Source organism: Oncorhynchus keta, unplaced genomic scaffold, assembly GCF_023373465.1.
Source record: "Oncorhynchus keta strain PuntledgeMale-10-30-2019 unplaced genomic scaffold, Oket_V2 Un_contig_1856_pilon_pilon, whole genome shotgun sequence".
Taxonomy (NCBI): domain Eukaryota; kingdom Metazoa; phylum Chordata; class Actinopteri; order Salmoniformes; family Salmonidae; genus Oncorhynchus; species Oncorhynchus keta.
The window spans coordinates 35,767-55,000 of record NW_026280987.1 but is presented as its reverse complement, the minus strand read 5'-3'; the positions used below and the strand labels follow the sequence as shown (position 1 = coordinate 55,000).

General features: G+C 43.5%; 1 protein-coding gene across 1 annotated transcript in view; it reads left to right on the top strand.

The window, feature by feature from the left end:
• The window catches only part of LOC127920184 (E3 SUMO-protein ligase PIAS1-like), a 102,161-nt gene that overhangs the window by 79,494 nt on the left and 3,433 nt on the right, over nucleotides 1-19,234 (top strand). Inside the window, exons 3-12 of the mRNA XM_052503955.1 lie at nucleotides 415-499; nucleotides 2,223-2,270; nucleotides 7,445-7,532; nucleotides 10,055-10,189; nucleotides 10,981-11,086; nucleotides 11,427-11,500; nucleotides 11,910-12,070; nucleotides 17,074-17,210; nucleotides 17,506-17,695; nucleotides 18,051-18,190. Coding sequence (XP_052359915.1) covers nucleotides 415-499; nucleotides 2,223-2,270; nucleotides 7,445-7,532; nucleotides 10,055-10,189; nucleotides 10,981-11,086; nucleotides 11,427-11,500; nucleotides 11,910-12,070; nucleotides 17,074-17,210; nucleotides 17,506-17,695; nucleotides 18,051-18,190 — 1,164 coding nt within the window. The remainder of the gene's footprint in view (nucleotides 1-414; nucleotides 500-2,222; nucleotides 2,271-7,444; nucleotides 7,533-10,054; nucleotides 10,190-10,980; nucleotides 11,087-11,426; nucleotides 11,501-11,909; nucleotides 12,071-17,073; nucleotides 17,211-17,505; nucleotides 17,696-18,050; nucleotides 18,191-19,234) is intronic.

The following is a 19,234-nucleotide window of genomic DNA, read 5'->3' as shown; positions in this document are numbered from 1 at the left end:
CGTTATCTCGCTCTCTCTGTCTCTCTCGCTCTCTCTGTCTCGTTATCTCGCTCTCTCTCGTTCTCGCTTCTCTCGCTCTCTCGCTCTCTCGTTATCTCGCTCTCTCTCGTTCTCTCGCTCTCTCTCGTTATCTCGCTCTCTCTCGTTATCTCGCTCTCTCTCGTTCTCTCGCTCTCTCTCGTTCTCTCGCTCTCTCTCTCGTTCTCTCGCTCTCTCTCTCTCTGTTTCTCTTCTCTCTCTCTCTGTCTCTCTCTCTCTCTCTCTCTCTCTCTCTCTCTCTCTCTCTCTCTCTCTCTCCTCTGTTTCTCTTCTCTCTCTCTCTTCTCTCTCTCCTCTCTCTCTCTTCTCTCTCTCTCTCTCTCTCTCTCTCTCTCCCTCTGTCTCTCTCTCCTCTCTGTCTCTCGTCTTCTGCAGCATCGGACAACAGCCAGCGGTTTCAGGAAACGTGTTTTGCGTTCGCACTAACGCCGCAGCAAGTCCAACAGATTAGCAGCTCAATGTAAGAGACACTCAAACCCTCTGCTCTACCATGTACCCTACAAACGTACCTACCTACTCGTTATCTACCCTACCATGTATCCTGTACTACCATGTACCCTATCAACGTACCCTGCCTACCCTCTACCCTGCCATGTATCCTTTCTACCATGTACCCTCTCAAGCCTACCTGCTCTACCCTACCGTGTACCCTATACTACCAATGTACCCTACCAATGTACCCTACCAATGTACCCTGCCTACCCTCTACCCTGCCACAATGTATCCTCTACTACCATGTACTCTCTACCAAGGTCTGTTTCCTACCTATCCTCTACCCTACCAACGTAGCCTACTCTACCGTCTCTTTCCCTACCATGTCTCCCTATACTACCAATGTACTCCTGCTACCAACATACCCTACCTAACCCTCTACTCTACCATGAACCCTCTACTACCATGGACCCTACCAATGTCTCCTCTGCCTACCCTCTACCCTACAATGTACCCTATACTACCATGTACCCTACCAACGATTAGCCCTACCTATCCCTCTGCCCTACCATGTACCCTACCTACCTTCTACCCTACCATGGACCCTATACTACCAACGTACCCTACCAACATACCCTACCCTACCTCTACCCTACCATGGACCCTATACTACCATGGACCCTATCACCTACCCTACCTACCCTCTACCCTACCAACGTACCCTACCTACCCTCTACCCTACCAACGGACCCTTCCTACCCTCTACCCTACCATGTACCCTACCAACCCTCTATCCTACCATGTCCCTATACCCTACCATGTACCCTCCTATACCCTACCATGTACCCTACCAACCCTCTACCCTACCAACCCTCTACCCTACCATTACCCTACCATGTACCCTACCAACCCTCTACCCTACCAACCCTACCCTATACTACCATGTACCCTACCAACCCTCTACCCTACCATGTACCCTACCAACCATGTGCCCTACCTAACCCTCTACCCTACCATGTACCCTACCAACCCTCTACCCTACCATATACACCCTTACTACCATGTACCCTACCAAGTGTCTACCATGTACCCTACCAACCCTCTACCCTATCAACCCTCTACCCTACCATGTACCCTACCAACCCTCTAACCTCTACCCTACCAACCCTCTACCCTACCATGTACCCTACCAACCCTCTACCCTACCATGTACCCTACCAACCCTCTACTATACCCCTCCTGTACCCTACCAACCCTCTACCCTACCAACCCTCTACCCTACCAACCCTCTACCATACCATGTACCCTACCAACCCTCTACCCTATCAACCCTCTGCCCTACCATGTACCCTACCAAAATGTGACCCTACCAACCCTCTACCCCACCATGTACCCTACCAACCCTAGTACCCCACCTTGTAGGTCCTACCAATATCTATCCTACCAACCCTCTACCCCAACCACTATGTACCCTACCAACCCTCTATCCTACCATGTACCCTACCAACCCTCTGTAGGTCCTACCATATATACCAACCCACTATACTACCAACCCTCTGTACCCTACTATGTACCCTACCAACCCTCTACCCTACCATGTACCCTACCAATCCTCTACCCCACCATGTACCCTACCAACCACCCTACCATGTACCCTACCAACCCTCCCCTACCAACCCTCTGTAGGTCCTACCATGTATATCCTCCCACTATACTACAACCACTTTTAATGTCCGTCTGTGTTTTTACAGGGACATCTCGGGGACCAAATGTGACTTCACAGTACAAGTTCAATTACGGTCCTGTTGATAGAACTCCTTGTTCTACAACCACTATGTAGGATTATATATCCTCCCACTATACACAACCACTATGTAGGTCCTGATCAATATATATCCTCCCACTATACTACAACCACTATGTAGGTCCTGATCAATATATATCCTCCCACTATACTACAACCACTATGTAGGTCCTGATCAATATATATCCTCCCACTATACTACAACCACTATGTAGGTCCTGATCAATATATATCCTCCCACTATACAACAACCACTATATCCTGATCAATATATATCCTCCCACTATACTACAACCACTATGTAGGTCCTGATCAATATATATCCTCCCACTATACTACAACCACTATGTAGGTCCTGATCAATATATATCCTCCCACTATACTACAACCACTATGTAGGTCCTGATCAATATATATCCTCCCACTATACTACAACCACTATGTAGGTCCTGATCAATATATATCCTCCCACTATACAACAACCATTATGTAGGTCCTGATCAATATATATCCTCCCACTATACTACAACCACTATGTAGGTCCTGATCAATATATATCCTCCCACTATACTACAACCACTGTGTGTCATGATCAATATATGTCCTGATCAATATATATCCTCCCACTATACTACAACCACTGTGTGTCATGATCAATATATATCCTCCCACTATACTACAACCACTATGTAGGTCATGATCAATATATATCCTCCCACTATACTACAACCACTATGTAGGTCCTGATCAATATATATCCTCCCACTATACTACAACCACTATGTGGCTGTTACCATTATTTATACTAGACAGAGGAAATGGCTGAAAATTGAAATTACTGTTACCATGATTTATACTAGACAGAGGAAGTGACTGTTACCATGATTTATACTAGACAGAGGAAGTGACTGTTATCATGATTTATACTAGACAGAGGAAGTGACTGTTACCATGATTTATACTAGACAGGAAGTGACTGTTACCATGATTTATACTAGACAGAGGAAGTGACTGTTACCATGATTTATACTAGACAGAGGAAGTGACTGTTACCATGATTTATACTAGACAGAGGAAGTGACTGTTACCATGATTTATACTAGACAGAGGAAGTGACTGTTACCATGATTTATACTAGACAGAGGAAGTGACTGTTACCATGATTTATACTAGACAGAGGAAGTGACTGTTACCATGATTTATACTAGACAGAGGAAGTGACTGTTACCATGATTTATACTAGACAGAGGAAGTGACTGTTACCATGATTTATACTAGACAGAGGAAGTGACTGTTACCATGATTTATACTAGACAGAGGAAGTGACTGTTACCATGATTTATACTAGACAGAGGAAGTGACTGTTACCATGATTTATACTAGACAGAGGAAGTGACTGTTACCATGATTTATACTAGACAGAGGAAGTGACTGTTACCATGATTTATACTAGACAGAGGAAGTGACTGTTACCATGATTTATACTAGACAGAGGAAGTGACTGTTACCATGATTTATACTAGACAGAGGAAGTGACTGTTACCATGATTTATACTAGACAGAGGAAATGGCTGAAAATTGAAATTACTGTTACCATGATTTATACTAGACAGAGGAAGTGACTGTTACCATGATTTATACTAGACAGAGGAAGTGACTGTTACCATGATTTATACTAGACAGAGGAACCATGATTTATACTAGACAGAGGAAGTGACTGTTACCATGATTTATACTAGACAGAGGAAGTGACTGTTACCATGATTTATACTAGACAGAGGAAGTGACTGTTACCATGATTTATACTAGACAGAGGAAGTGACTGTTACCATGATTTATACTAGACAGAGGAATGGCAGAGGAAGTGACTGTTACCATGATTTATACTAGACAGAGGAAGTGACTGTTACCATGATTTATACTAGACAGAGGACATGGCTGTTCTCAGGAAGCTGTGGTCTGGCTTACCATGATTTCATGCTAGACAGAGGTGTTACCATGATTTATACTAAGGCTCTGTTCTCAGTGCTAGCTGTGGTATTTATACTAGGAGGAAGTCTGTTACCATGATTTAGTGCTAGCTGTGGTCTAAGGCTCCATGATTTATACTCAGTGCTAGCTGTGGTCTAAGGCTAAGTGACTGTTCCAGATTTATACTAGACAGAGGTCTAAGTGCTGTTACCAGTTTATACTAGCTGTGGTCTAAGGCTCTGCGTTTCAGTGCTAGCTGTGGTCTAAGGCTCTGCGTCTCAGTGCTTTAGCTGTGGTCTAGAGGCTCTGCGTCTCAGTGCTAGCTGTTTATACTAGACAGAGCTCTGCTGTCTCAGTGCTTTATGCCAGACAGAGATTCTGGGTGAGATTCTGGATGAGACGAGAAACTACCAATTGGATACCACTAGAATTGGGGAGAAAAATACAAATATATATATTTTTCAATAAATTGCTCATTTTATACAGACAGAAAATGGCAGACTAAAATGTTCCAAGATAATTTCCAGAGAAGGCAAAATTATTTTGAAAATGTTTATACTGCAATGAGGATGGAAACATAACCCTGACATCTGTCTTACTAGACAGGGGTTAGGCAGAGGAAACTGTAACCCTGATTTATCTTAGGAGGGGTAGAAACATAACCCTGACATCTGTCTTAGGGGTAGAAACATACCCTGATCTTCTACTAGACAGAGGACATGGCAGAGGATGGCTGCTACCATGATTTATACTAGACAGGGAAGTGGGTTCAATTCCCGGGACCACCCAACCATGATTTATACTAGACAGAGGAAGTGACTGTACCAGATTTATACTAGCAGATAAAAGGAAGTGACTGTTACCATGATTTATATCTAGACAGAGGATATTTATACTAGGAGGAACTAACCCTGATGATTTATACTGACAGGAGGGGTTAGGGAGAGGAAACATAACCATGACATCTGTCTTAGGGGAAGTGACTGTGGAAACATAACCCTGACATCTGTCTTATGGGGTTTAAACATAACCCTGACATCTGTCTTAGGGGTTTAGAAACATAACCCTGACGGATTTATTAGGGAGTGGAAACAACCCTGACATCTGTCTTAGGGAGTGAAACATAACCCTGACATCTGTCTTAGGGGTGAAACATCAGTGCCTTTTTAGGCGATTTACATAACTAGACAGAGGACATGGCAGAGGAAGTGACTGTTACCATGATTTATACTAAACATAAAGATATAAAACTGTATTTTTACTAGACAAGAATGACTGTTACCATGATTTATACTAGACAGAGGAACAACATTTATTGGATGATTTATACTTTTTAACAAATCAAAATTGAAAAATTGGGCGTGCAAAATTTATACTAGACAGAGGACATGGCAGAGGAAGTGACTGTTACCATGATTTATACTAGACAGAGGAAGTCTTTGAGGGTAGTGTCTGTTACCATGATTTATACTAGACAGAGGATTTTTTCCATGATTTATTGCAAAACAGCTCTGAGCTCAGTGAGGTTATATAGACAGAGGAACAGTGACAGTTCTGATTTATACCCAGATTGACAGAGTCTGTTACCATGATTTATACCATTCAGAACACCTGGACATGTTTATTTTTTAGGACCATGACTGTTACATTGTAGATTTTGCTTTATGTTTTGGATCATTGTCTTGTTGGAAGACAAATGACTCCGTTACTCAGGTTTATACTAGACAGAGGAAGTGACCATACAGGTTTTACTAGACAGAGAAACATGGTGTTACCTGATTTATACTCCATCCATCTTCTCATCAATTTTAACCATGATTTGTCCCTAGAGGAAAAGCAGGCCAAAACCATGATGCTGCCACCACCATGTTTGACCGAGGGGATGTGTGTTAGGGTTTATACTAGACAGAAACATAATGTTTTGATTGTTGCCACAATACTTCAATTTTGGACTTTCATGATTTATACTAGACAGAGGAAATGGCACCTTCTTCCACATGTTTAGTGTGTCTCCCAGGTGGCTTGTGGCAAACTTTAAACTATACTTTTTATGGATATCAGAGAAATGGCTGTTCTTCTTGCCACTCTTCCATAAAGGCCAGAAGTGTGCAATTTATACTAGACTGATTGTTGTCCTATGGACAGAGTCTGTCCTCAGCTGTAGATAGACTCTGCAGTTCATCCAGAGTGATCATGGGCCTCTTGGCTGCATCTCTGATCAGTCTTCTCCTTGTATGAGCTGAAAGTTTAGAAGGACCAGTTCTTGAGATTTGCAGTGGTCTGATGTTCCATTTCAATATTATACGACTTACAAATGTGCTCCTTGGGATGTTTAAAGATAAAATCTGTATCCAAATCCGTACTAAAATTTCTGCGTTCTCACAACAGCTGTGGTCATGCTGGTGTGTTCCTTGTTCTTCATGATGCTCTGCTGCGCTTGGAAACATAACCCTGGACATCTGTCTTAGTGAGGTGGTTAGGTGCATTTAACGGAGACTGTTTTATTACATCTGTCTTAGGGTGGATTGTATTTATCAATTGTCATTTAGGTAAACATTGGTCTGACATCTGTCTCACTGGGGTAGAGAGATTTGCTGCATCTGAGGGGTAGTAACATAACCCTGAATATCTGTCTTGGGGGTAGAAACAAACCCTTTTTCAGTTTTTGATTTGTTAAAAAGTTTGAAATATCCAATCTGTCTTAGGGGTTCCACTTCATGATTGTTTCCCACTCTGTTTTGAATGAGGATGGAAACATAACCTTTGACACATATTAAGGCTTCAGAAAAATATACAGTGTATATCTTCTTATGTTTGAAGCCTGAAATGTGGGAAAATCTGTCTTAAGGGGGAATTTATTGGAACTGTAACCTGACATCTGTCTTTTAGGGGTGGAAACACAACCCTGACATCTGTCTTAGGGGTGGAAACATAACCCTGACATCTGTCTTAGGGGGTAGAAACATAACCCTGACATCTGTTTTAGGGGTAGAAACATAACCCTGACATCTTTCTTAAATGACCAATGCTGGATACAATTGAGATGAGCTGTGCAGGTGAAAACATTGGATCTGTGGTTTACCGAAACATCAGCTGGCCATAATCTAGTGGCCATTCTTCTTGCAAAAGTGTGTGTGTGTGTGTGTGTGAAACATAACCCTGTGTGTGTGTGTTGTGTGTGTGTGTGTGTGTGTGCAGGTTTTGTCTCTCTGAGACGAGTTGTCCTAGGAAGACCACTTTCCGCCCAATCTGTGTTGAAGGTGAACGGAAGCCATGCAACCTCCCGGTAAGGGTAGAAACAACACAACTCCACACACTGTACTGGGTTACACACTGTACTGTTAGTTACACACTGTACAGTACTGCTAGTTACACACTGTACTGTTAGTTACACACTGTCTTACAACTGCTAGTTACACACTGTAAGTTACAAACTGTACTGTTAGTTACACACTGTACAGTACTGCTATTACACACTGTACTGTTAGTTACACACTGGACAGTACTGCTAGTTACACACTGTACTGTTAGTTACACACTGTACAAATACTGTTAGTTACACACTGTATAGTACTGTTAAACACTGTGCAGTACTGTTAGTTAGGATCACTGTAATGATACTGTTGACCTAAATGACTAATGATGATAAATACACACTGTACTGTTAGTTACACACTGTACTGTTAGTTACACACTGTGTGTTAGTTACACACTGTACTGTTAGTTACACACTGTACAGTACTGCTAGTTACACACAGTACTGTTAGTTACACACTGTACAGTACTGTAGTTACACACTGTACTGCTAGTTCCACACTGTACAGTACTGCTAGTTACACACTGTGCTGCTAGTTACACTGTGCAGTACTGTTAGTTACACTGTACTGTTAGTTACACACTGTGCAGTACTGTTAGTTACACACTGTACTGCTAGTTACACACTGTACTGTTAGTTACACACTGTACTGCTAGTTACACACTGTACTGCTAGTTACACACTGTGCTGCTAGTTACACACTGTGCGGTACTGTTAGTTACACACTGTACTGTTAGTTACACACTGTACTGTTAGTTACACACTGTACAGTACTGTTAGTTACACACTGTACTGTACTGCTAGTTACACACTGTGCAGTACTGTTAGTTACACACTGTACTGTTAGTTACACACTGTACAGTACTGTTAGTTACACACTGTACTGTTAGTTACACACTGTACAGTACTGTTAGTTACACACTGTACTGCTAGTTACACACTGTACTGTTAGTTACACACTGTACTGTTAGTTACACACTGTACTGCTAGTTACACACTGTACTGTTAGTTACACACTGTACTGCTAGTTACACACTGTAGTACTGTTAGTTACACACTGTACTGTTAGTTACACACTGTACAGTACTGCTAGTTACACACTGTACTGTTAGTTACACACTGTACTGTTAGTTACACACTGTACTGCTAGTTACACACTGTGCAGTACTGTTAGTTACACACTGTACTGTTAGTTACACACTGTACAGTACTGCTAGTTACACACTGTACTGTTAGTTACACACTGTACAGTACTGTTAGTTACACACTGTACTGCTAGTTACACACTGTACAGTACTGCTAGTTACACACTGTACTGCTAGTTAAACACTGTGCAGTACTGTTAGTTACACACTGTACAGTACTGTTAGTTACACACTGTACTGCTAGTTACACACTGTACAGTACTGCTAGTTACACACTGTACTGCTAGTTACACACTGTGCTGCTAGTTACACACTGTACTGTTAGTTACACACTGTACTGCTAGTTACACACTGTACTGCTAGTTACACACTGTACTGCTAGTTACACACTGTGCTGCTAGTTACACACTGTGCTGCTAGTTACACACTGTGCTGCTAGTTACACACTGTACTGTTAGTTACACACTGTACTGTTAGTTACACACTGTACTGCTAGTTACACACTGTACTGCTAGTTACACACTGTGCAGTACTGTTAGTTACACACTGTACAGTACTGTTAGTTACACACTGTGCAGTACTGTTAGTTACACACTGTACAGTACTGTTAGTTACACACTGTACAGTACTGCTAGTTACACACTGTGCAGTACTGTTAGTTACACACTGTACAGTACTGCTAGTTACACACTGTGCAGTACTGTTAGTTACACACTGTACAGTACTGTTAGTTACACACTGTGCAGTACTGCTAGTTACACACTGTACTGCTAGTTACACACTGTACAGTACTGTTAGTTACACACTGTACTGTTAGTTAAACACTGTGCACTACTGTTAGTTACACACTGTACAGTACTGTTAATTACTGCTAGTTACACACTGTACAGTACTGTTAGTTACACACTGTACAGTACTGTTAATTACTGCTAGTTACACACTGTACAGTACTGCTGGTTACACACTATACTGTTAGTTACACACTGTACAGTACTGCTGGTTACACACTGTACAGTACTGTTAGTGACACACTATACTGTTAGTTACACACTGTACAGTACTGTTAGTTACTGCTAATTACACTGTACAGTACTGCTAGTTACACACTGTACAGTACTGCTAGTTACACACTGTACAGTACTGCTAGTTAAACACAAACCATACCTTCAATTACAATAAACATTTGCTTGAGATGTGGTGTGACTTTTCCCCCTCTCTTTCTCCACCCCTCTCTCCCTCCCTCTCTCTCTCTCTCCCTCCACCTGTCTCTCTCCCTCCACCTGTCTCTCCCCTCTCCTCTCTCCCTCCCTCTCTCGTTTTCTCTGTCCCTCTCTCCCCCCCTCTCAGGGTTATCTTCCTCCAACGAAAAACGGTGTGGAGCCGAAGCGCCCCAGCCGGCCCATCAACATTACCTCAGTGGTCAGACTATCCACCACAGTCCCCAACACCATCGTGGTGTCTTGGACCTCAGAGGTTGGAAGGGTAAGATATGATAAGATTGATACATTTAAAATTCTCTTAATTTGATTGTTTATCTTAATTGTAAACATTTCTAGAAAACGTTTAGTTTCTGACCTTTTTATTATTATTTTTGTTGTATTTTTATATATATTTTTTAATTGAATGTTTTAAATGTTTTAATTTATTTATTATTGCCCCCTTTTCTACCCAAATTCCTGGTATCCAATTGGTAGTTAGTCTTGTCCCATCGTTGCAACTCCCATACGGACTCGGGAGAGGTGAAAGGTTGAGAGCCACGCGTCCTCTGAAACACGACCCCGCCTAGCCGCACTGCTTCTTGACACATTGCTCACTTAACCCGGAAGCCAGCCGCACCAATGTGTCGGAGGAAACACGGTACACCTGGCGACCGTGTCAGCGTACACTGCACCCGGCCCGCCACAGGAGTCGCTAGAGCGCTATGGGACAAGGACATGCCGGCCGGCTCCCCTAATCCGGACGACGCTGGGCCAATTGTGCACCGCCCTCATGGGTCTCCCGGTCGCGGATGGCCCGGGATCGAAACCCGGGTCTATATTGGTGCCTCAAGCACTGCGATACAGATGCCTTTAGACGTCTGCGCCACTCGGGAGGCCAATTTATTTGATGTTTTAAGCACTTAGACGTAAGAAATGCTCTGTATAAATAATGTTTTGGTTTGGTAAGAACAGTGGGGCAAAAACACATGAATAAAAGTGCGGTAGAAAAGTGCAGTGATCTGGATGAAAAAGAGAGTGATTTTAACAACCCTACAGCACCTTCTGTGTTTTCAGAGCTACTCTATGGCGGTGTACCTGGTCAAGCAGCAGTCGTCCACAGTACTGTTGCAGAGACTACGGTCCAAAGGCATCAGGAACCCAGACCATTCCAGAGCACTCAGTAAGGGTTGCCAGGACGACACACTGTTTACACTGTTAGCACTGTTAGCATGCTAGGTTAAATGTATGGATCTGGCTGAACGGGTCCATGACACACTGTTAGCACTGTTAGCATGCTAGGTTAAATGTATGGATCTGGCTGAACGGGTCCATGACACACGTGTATCTAGCTACATATTTAGTTCTGGCCTGTTGAAACCAGGCGTCTCGTTCTGTATTGTCATGGTGCTCTGTACTATATTCCATGTGAAGTGTTCATGTACTGTAGAAGGTTGTGCAGGTCTTGTATAGGTGGTCATGATTGCTGCTTCTTCTTCATGCTGTTCTCTGTCCCCCTGCAGTCAAAGAGAAGCTAACCGCAGATCCAGACAGTGAAATCGCCACCACCAGCCTGCGTGTGTCCCTGCTCTGTCCGGTAAACACACACACTCTGTCTTAATACCCCTATTACTGTGCTTTACTGTGTGTGTCCCGACTTGTCTCAATACCCCTATCACCGTTTAACTACTGTGTGTGTGTGTGGTATGTGTGTGTGTGGTATGTATGTGTGTGTGTGTGTGTGTGTGTGTGTATGTGTGTGTGTGTGTGTGTGTGTGTGTGTGTGTGTGTGTGTGTGTGGTGTGTGTGTGTGTGTGTGTGTGTGTGTGTGTGTGTGTGTGTGTGTGTGTGCCTGTGTGTGTGTGTGTGTGTGTGTGTGTGTGTGTGTGTGTGTGTGCCTGTGTGTGTGTGTGTGTGTGCCTGTGTGTGTGGTGTGCCTGTGTGTGTGGGTGTGCCTGTGTGTGTGTGGTGTGTGTGTGTGTGTGTGTGTGGGTGTGTGTGTGCAGCTGGGGAAGATGCGTCTGATGATCCCGTGCCGGGCGCTGACGTGTTCCCACCTGCAGTGTTTCGACGCTACGCTGTACATCCAGATGAATGAGAAGAAACCCACCTGGGTTTGTCCCGTCTGTGATAAGAAAGCCCCCTACGAACATCTCATCATTGACGGGTAAGTCCCACAAGCCTGTACCAGCTCTTAGTGTCTCTATTTAATACAGAACATAGTGGTCCTACGGGCCTTTCAGAGAGGATTCAAGCCCCTTCACTTATTCCACATGTTGTTGTGTTACAGCCTGAATTTAAATGGATTACATTATTTATTTTAATTGTCACTGGTCTACACACAATACCCCATAATGTACTGGTCTACACACAATACCCCATAATGTACTGGTCTACACACAATACCCCATAATGTACTGGTCTACACACAATACCCCATAATGTACTGGTCTACACACAATACCCCATAATGTACTGGTCTACACACAATACCCCATAATGTACTGGTCTACACACAATACCCCATAATGTACTGGTCTACACACAATACCCCATAATGTACTGGTCTACACACAATAATGTAAATGGTCCCCATAATAATGTACTGGTCTACTGGGTCTACACACAATACCCCATAATGTACTGGTCTACACACAATACCCCATAATGTACTGGTCTACACACAATACCCCATAATGTAAAGTGTACTGGTCTACACACAATACCCCATAATGTACTGGTCTACACACAATACCCCATAATGTCAAAGTGTACTGGTCTACACACAATACCCCATAATGTACTGGTCTACACACAATACCCCATAATGTACTGGTCTACACACAATACCCCATAATGTACTGGTCTACACACAATACCCCATAATGTACTGGTCTACACACAATACCCCATAATGTCAAAGTGTACTGGTCTACACACAATACCCCATAATGTACTGGTCTACACACAATACCCCATAATGTCAAAGTGTACTGGTCTACACACAATACCCCATAATGTCAAAGTGTACTGGTCTACACACAATACCCCATAATGTCAAAGTGCACTGGTCTACACACAATACCCCATAATGTCAAAGTGTACTGGTCTACACACAATACCCCATAATGTCAAAGTGTACTGGTCTACACACAATACCCCATAATGTCAAAGTAATGTCAAACAATACCCCATAATGTCACTGGTCTACACACAATACCCCATAATGTCAAAGTGTACTGGTCTACACACAATACCCCATAATGTCAAAGTGTACTGGTCTACACACAATACCCCATAATGTCAAAGTGTACTGGTCTACACACAATACCCCATAATGTCAAAGTGTACTGGTCTACACACAATACCCCATAATGACAAAGTGTACTGGTCTACACACAATACCCCATAATGTCAAAGTGTACTGGTCTACACACAATACCCCATAATGTCAAAGTGCACTGGTCTACACACAATACCCCATAATGTCAAAGTGTACTGGTCTACACACAATACCCCATAATGTCAAAGTGTACTGGTCTACACACAATACCCCATAATGTCAAAGTGTACTGGTCTACACACAATACCCCATAATGTCAAAGTGTACTGGTCTACACACAATACCCCATAATGTCAAAGTGTACTGGTCTACACACAATACCCCATAATGTCAAAGTGTACTGGTCTACACACAATACCCCATAATGTCAAAGTGCACTGGTCTACACACAATACCCCATAATGTCAAAGTGCACTGGTCTACACACAATACCCCATAATGTCAAAGTGTACTGGTCTACACACAATACCCCATAATGTCAAAGTGGAAGTATGTTTTTTGAAATTTGTAGTAATGAATAAAAAATGAAAAGCTGAAATGTCTTGAGTCAGTGAGTATTCAAACCCCTTGGTCATGGCAAGCCTAAATAAGTTCAGGAGTATAAATGTGCTGAACAAGTCACATAATAAGTTGCGTGGACTCAATAGTAGTGTTTAACATGAATGACTACCTAATCTCTGTACACCACACATACAATTATCTGTAAGGTCCCTCAGTCGAACAGTGAATTTCAAATACAGATTCAACCACAAAGACTAGAGAGGTTTTCCAATGCCTGGCAAAGAAGGACACCTGTAGGTAGATTGGTAAAAAAATATATATATATTTTTTTAAATGCAGACATTGAATATCCCTTTGAGCATGGTAAAGTTAGTAATTACACTTTGGATGGTGTATCAATACACCCAGTCACTGCAGAGATACAGGTGTCCTTCCTAACTCAGTTGCCGGAGAGGAAGGAAACAGCTCACGGATTTCACCATGAGACCAATGGTGACTATAAAACAGTTACAGAGTTGAATGGCTGTGATAGGAGAACACTGAGGATGGATCAACAACATTGTAGATACAACACAATACTAACCTAAATGACAGAGTTGAATGGCTGTGATAGGAGAAAACTGAGGATGGATCAACAACATTGTAGACACCACAATACTAACCTAAATGACAGAGTTGAATGGCTGTGATAGGAGAAAACTGAGGATGGATCAACAACATTGTAGATACACCACAATACTAACCTAAATGACAGAGTGAAAAGAAGGAAATCTGTACAGAATAAAAAATATTCCAAAACATGCATCCTGTTTGCAACACGGCACTAAAGTAATAATACAAACAATGTTGCAGAGCCATTATATTTTTGTCCTGAATACAAAGTGTGATGTTTGGGCCAAATTCAATAGAACACATTACTGAGTACCACTCTCCATATTTTCAAGCATAGTGGTGGTTGCATCATGTTATTGGTATGCTTGTATTCGTTAAGGACTGGGGGAGTATTTCAGGATAAAAAATGAACTGAATGGAGCTAAACACAGGAACAATCCTAGAGGAAAACCAGGTTGTCTGCTTTCCACCAGAGATGAATTCACATTTCAGTAGGACAAAAACACAAGGCCAAATCTACACTGGAGTTGCTTAACAAGAAGACAGTGAATGTTCATGAGTGGCCTGGTTACAGTTTTGACTTCAATCTACTTGAAAATCTATGGCAAGACCTGAAAATGATTGTCTAGCAATGATTAAAAACCAATTGACAGAGCTTGAAAAATTTTGAAAGGAAAAATGGAAGAATGTTGCACAGGTGTGGAAATCTCAGAGACTTACTCCACTGTAATCACTGCCAAAGGAGCTTCTGCAAAGTATTGACTCGGGGTGTGAATACTTATGTAAGTGAGATATTTCTGTATTTCATTTTCAATAAATGTGCAAAAATGTCTAAAAACATGTTTTCACTTTGTCATTATGGGGTGTTGTGATGTCATTATGGGGTATTGTGATGTCATTATGGGGTATTGTGATGTCATTATGGGGTGTTGTGATGTCATTATGGGGTATTGTGATGTCATTGTGGGGTATTGTATGGGTGAGGTGGGGAAAAATCTATTTAATCCATTTTGAATTCAGGCTGTAACACAACAAAATGTGGAATAAGTCAAGGGGTATGAATACATTCTGAAGGCACTGTGTATACTGTATACATCGATGTTATTATACCGTATCACAGAAACTTGTGGCGGAGCCCCTACAATTTTGTGCAGATTTTCTTACTTTTAGGCTGGAAAGAAGCACATCATCTGGGAACGTGCCACTGGCCACTGTATATTCCTCTGGGTTTAGTTTCTTTATTTTCTGTGCCCAGTTTCAGACTTTAATGGTCACATCAGACCTGATGGGTTTAAAATGTGTAGCCCAACAATTATTTACATGGCTCCAGTTGCAACAAACTTATTTTTCTGCACAAATTCAATATTCACCCATAGGGTGACATTTTGGGTGAGCAGTGATCAAAATAAACAGGAAGTTGAGAATAGTTGATTAGCAGCATGAATTTGTGCTTAGCTGGGGGGTTGTTGAATTGAACGGTCTGTGGTTGTGTTCATCAAACATGAAATGGTATTGAATCCAGATAGTCACATCCAACCATAGGACGGGATTCTGCTAGTTGACCTACAGTATGTACAAAAACAACCTTCTCAGTTATACTGTATACAAGTCCACTCTATTCAGTTATACTGTATACAAGTCCACTCTATTCAGTTATACTGTATACAAGTCCACTCTATTCAGTTATACTGTATACAAGTCCACTCTATTCTGTTATACTGTATACAAGTCCACTCTATTCTGTTATACTGTATACAAGTCCACTCTATTCAGTTATACTGTATACAAGTCCACTCTATTCAGTTATACTGTATACAAGTCCACTCTATTCAGTTATACTGTATACAAGTCCACTCTATTCTTACACTGTATACAAGTCCACTCTATTCAGTTATACTGTATACAAGTCCACTCTATTCAGTTATACTGTATACAAGTCCACTCTATTCAGTTATACTGTATACAAGTCCACTCTATTCATACTGTTACAAGTCCACTGTTATACAAGTCCACTCTATTCAGTTATACTGTATACAAGTCCACTCTATTCAGTTATACTGTATACAAGTCCACTCTATTCAGTTATACTGTATACAAGTCCACTCTATTCAGTTATACTGTATACAAGTCCACTCTATTCAGTTATACTGTATACAAGTCCACTCTATTCAGTTATACTGTATACAAGTCCACTCTATTCAGTTATACTGTATACAAGTCCACTCTATTCAGTTATACTGTATACAAGTCCACTCTGTTCAGTTATACTGTATACAAGTCCACTCTGTTCAGTTATACTGTATACAAGTCCACTCTATTCAGTTATACTGTATACAAGTCCACTCTATTCAGTTATACTGTATACAAGTCCACTCTATTCAGTCCTACAGGAGAGATTCAGATGGTCTTTTCTATTTTATACAATCTGTAGTGTATAGATGTATTTACACACATCATGTAAACAACATGAATAACACCGTACACACAATGACTGTAACACAACGTGAATAACACCGTACACACAATGACTGTAACACAACGTGAATAACACCGTACACACAATGACCGCAACACAACGTGAATAACACCGTACACACAATGACTGTAACACAACGTGAATAACACCGTACACACAATGACCGCAACACAACGTGACGACATTGTATGTACAGTATACCTTCACACTGTTGTTTCTGTGTGTCTGTCTTGTCCAGGTTGTTTATGGAGATCCTGAACAGCTGTGTAGACTGTGATGAGATCCAGTTTAAGGAGGATGGCTACTGGGCCCCCATGAGGACAAAGAGGGAAGTACAGGAGGTCTCGTCAGCCTCCTACAGCAACGGACTGGAAGGTGAGAGAGGCGCTGTGTAAGGGCAGGCTTTTGGTCCAGCCCTGCAGCTTTTAACATACCTGATTCCACTACTCTGTCTGTTGGACCTTGTATCAGAATGTGTGTTAGAACAGTGCTGGAACAACAGGCTGCAAACCCAGTGTCTCTCATTGTGTTAGATGATATTATTCTGGCTTGTTATCATGACACTATATGTCTCATGACTATTCCACTGTGTTGCCACTTGCTCTAGGCTGGGGTGTGTAAATATATATGCTATATTGATTTGATTGTTTCCCGTGTCTCTCTCCCCCAGGCTTGCACCGGTCGGCGGTAGGGGAGCAGAGGAGCTCATCGTCCCACAACGGGGGCAGTAGTAGGATGAAGGTGGAGGTGATCGACCTGACCCTGGACAGCTCCTCAGAGGACGACGATGATGACCAACCGCCCCTCAAGAGGCCCTGCTCCTCCCTGTCCCCCACCTCGCCTCCCATCGTCAACAAGGGGTGAGGCCCACCTCCACCAATACACCTCACACCAATCTCACCCCCCTCGCCCCTCTTGCCTCCCTCACCCCTTTCACCTCTCCTTCCCCTCCCGCCCCTCCCTTCCCTCTCTCCCCTCTCACCCCTCATACCCCTTTCACCCCTCATACCCCTTTCACACCTCTCACCCCTCTCTCCCCCTCACCCCTCCCTTCCCTCTCTCCCCTCCCTCCCCTCTCACCCCTCCCTCCCCTCTCTCACCTCTCACCCCTCATCTCTCGCACCTCTCACACACCTCTCTCACACCTCTGTGTGTGTTAATATTCTCTCTGTCTGTCTCTCTTTCTCTGTGCTGTGTGTGTGTGTTTGTTTGCAGAGTGTTGAACCTGCACCACCAGGTGTCCCCGGTGAGCCGGACCCCCAGCATGCCGTCTGTGGACACCAGCTACATCCCCCCTGTACCTCCCCTCATCCAGGATTACCGTCCCTACTACCACGCCCCAAACCAGCTCACAGGTAACATACTACCACGCCCCAACCCAGCTCACAGGTAACACACTACCACGCCCCAAACCAGCTCACAGGTAACACACTACCACGCCCCAACCCAGCTCACAGGTAACACACTACCACGCCCCAACCCAGCTCACAGGTAACACACTACCACGCCCCAACCCAGCTCACAGGTAACACACTACCACGCCCCAACCCAGCTCACAGGTAACATACTACCACGCCCCAACCCAGCTCACAGGTAACACACTACCACGCCCCAACCCAGCTCACAGGTAACACACTACCACGCCCCAACCCAGCTCACAGGTAACACCCCCAACCCAGCTCACCACGCCCCGCCCCAACCCAGCTCACAGGTAACATACTACCACACCCCAACCCAGCTCACAGGTAACACACTACCACGCCCCAACCCAGCTCACAGGTAACACACACACTACCACGCCCCAACCCAGCTCACAGGTAACATACTACCACGCCCCAAACCAGCTCACAGGTAACACACTACCACGCCCCAACCCAGCTCACAGGTAACACACTACCACACCCCAACCCAGCTCACAGGTAACACACTACCACACCCCAACCCAGCTCACAGGTAACACACTACCACGCCCCAACCCAGCTCACAGGTAACACACTACCACGCCCCAACCCAGCTCACAGGTAACACACTACCACACCCCAACCCAGCTCACAGGTAACACACACACAACCACGCCCCAACCCAGCTCACAGGTAACACCCTACCACGCCCCAACCCAGCTCACAGGTAACACACTACCACACCCCAACCCAGCTCACAGGTAACACACTACCGTCCCTACTACCACGCCCCAAACCAGCTCACAGGTAACACACTACCACGCCCCAACCCAGCTCACAGGTAACATACTACCACGCCCCAACCCAGCTCATAGGTAACACACTACCACGCCCCAACCCAGCTCACAGGTAACCCAGCCCAACCCAGCTCACAGGTAACACACTACCACGCCCCAACCCAGCTCACAGGTAACACACTACCACGCCCCAACCCAGCTC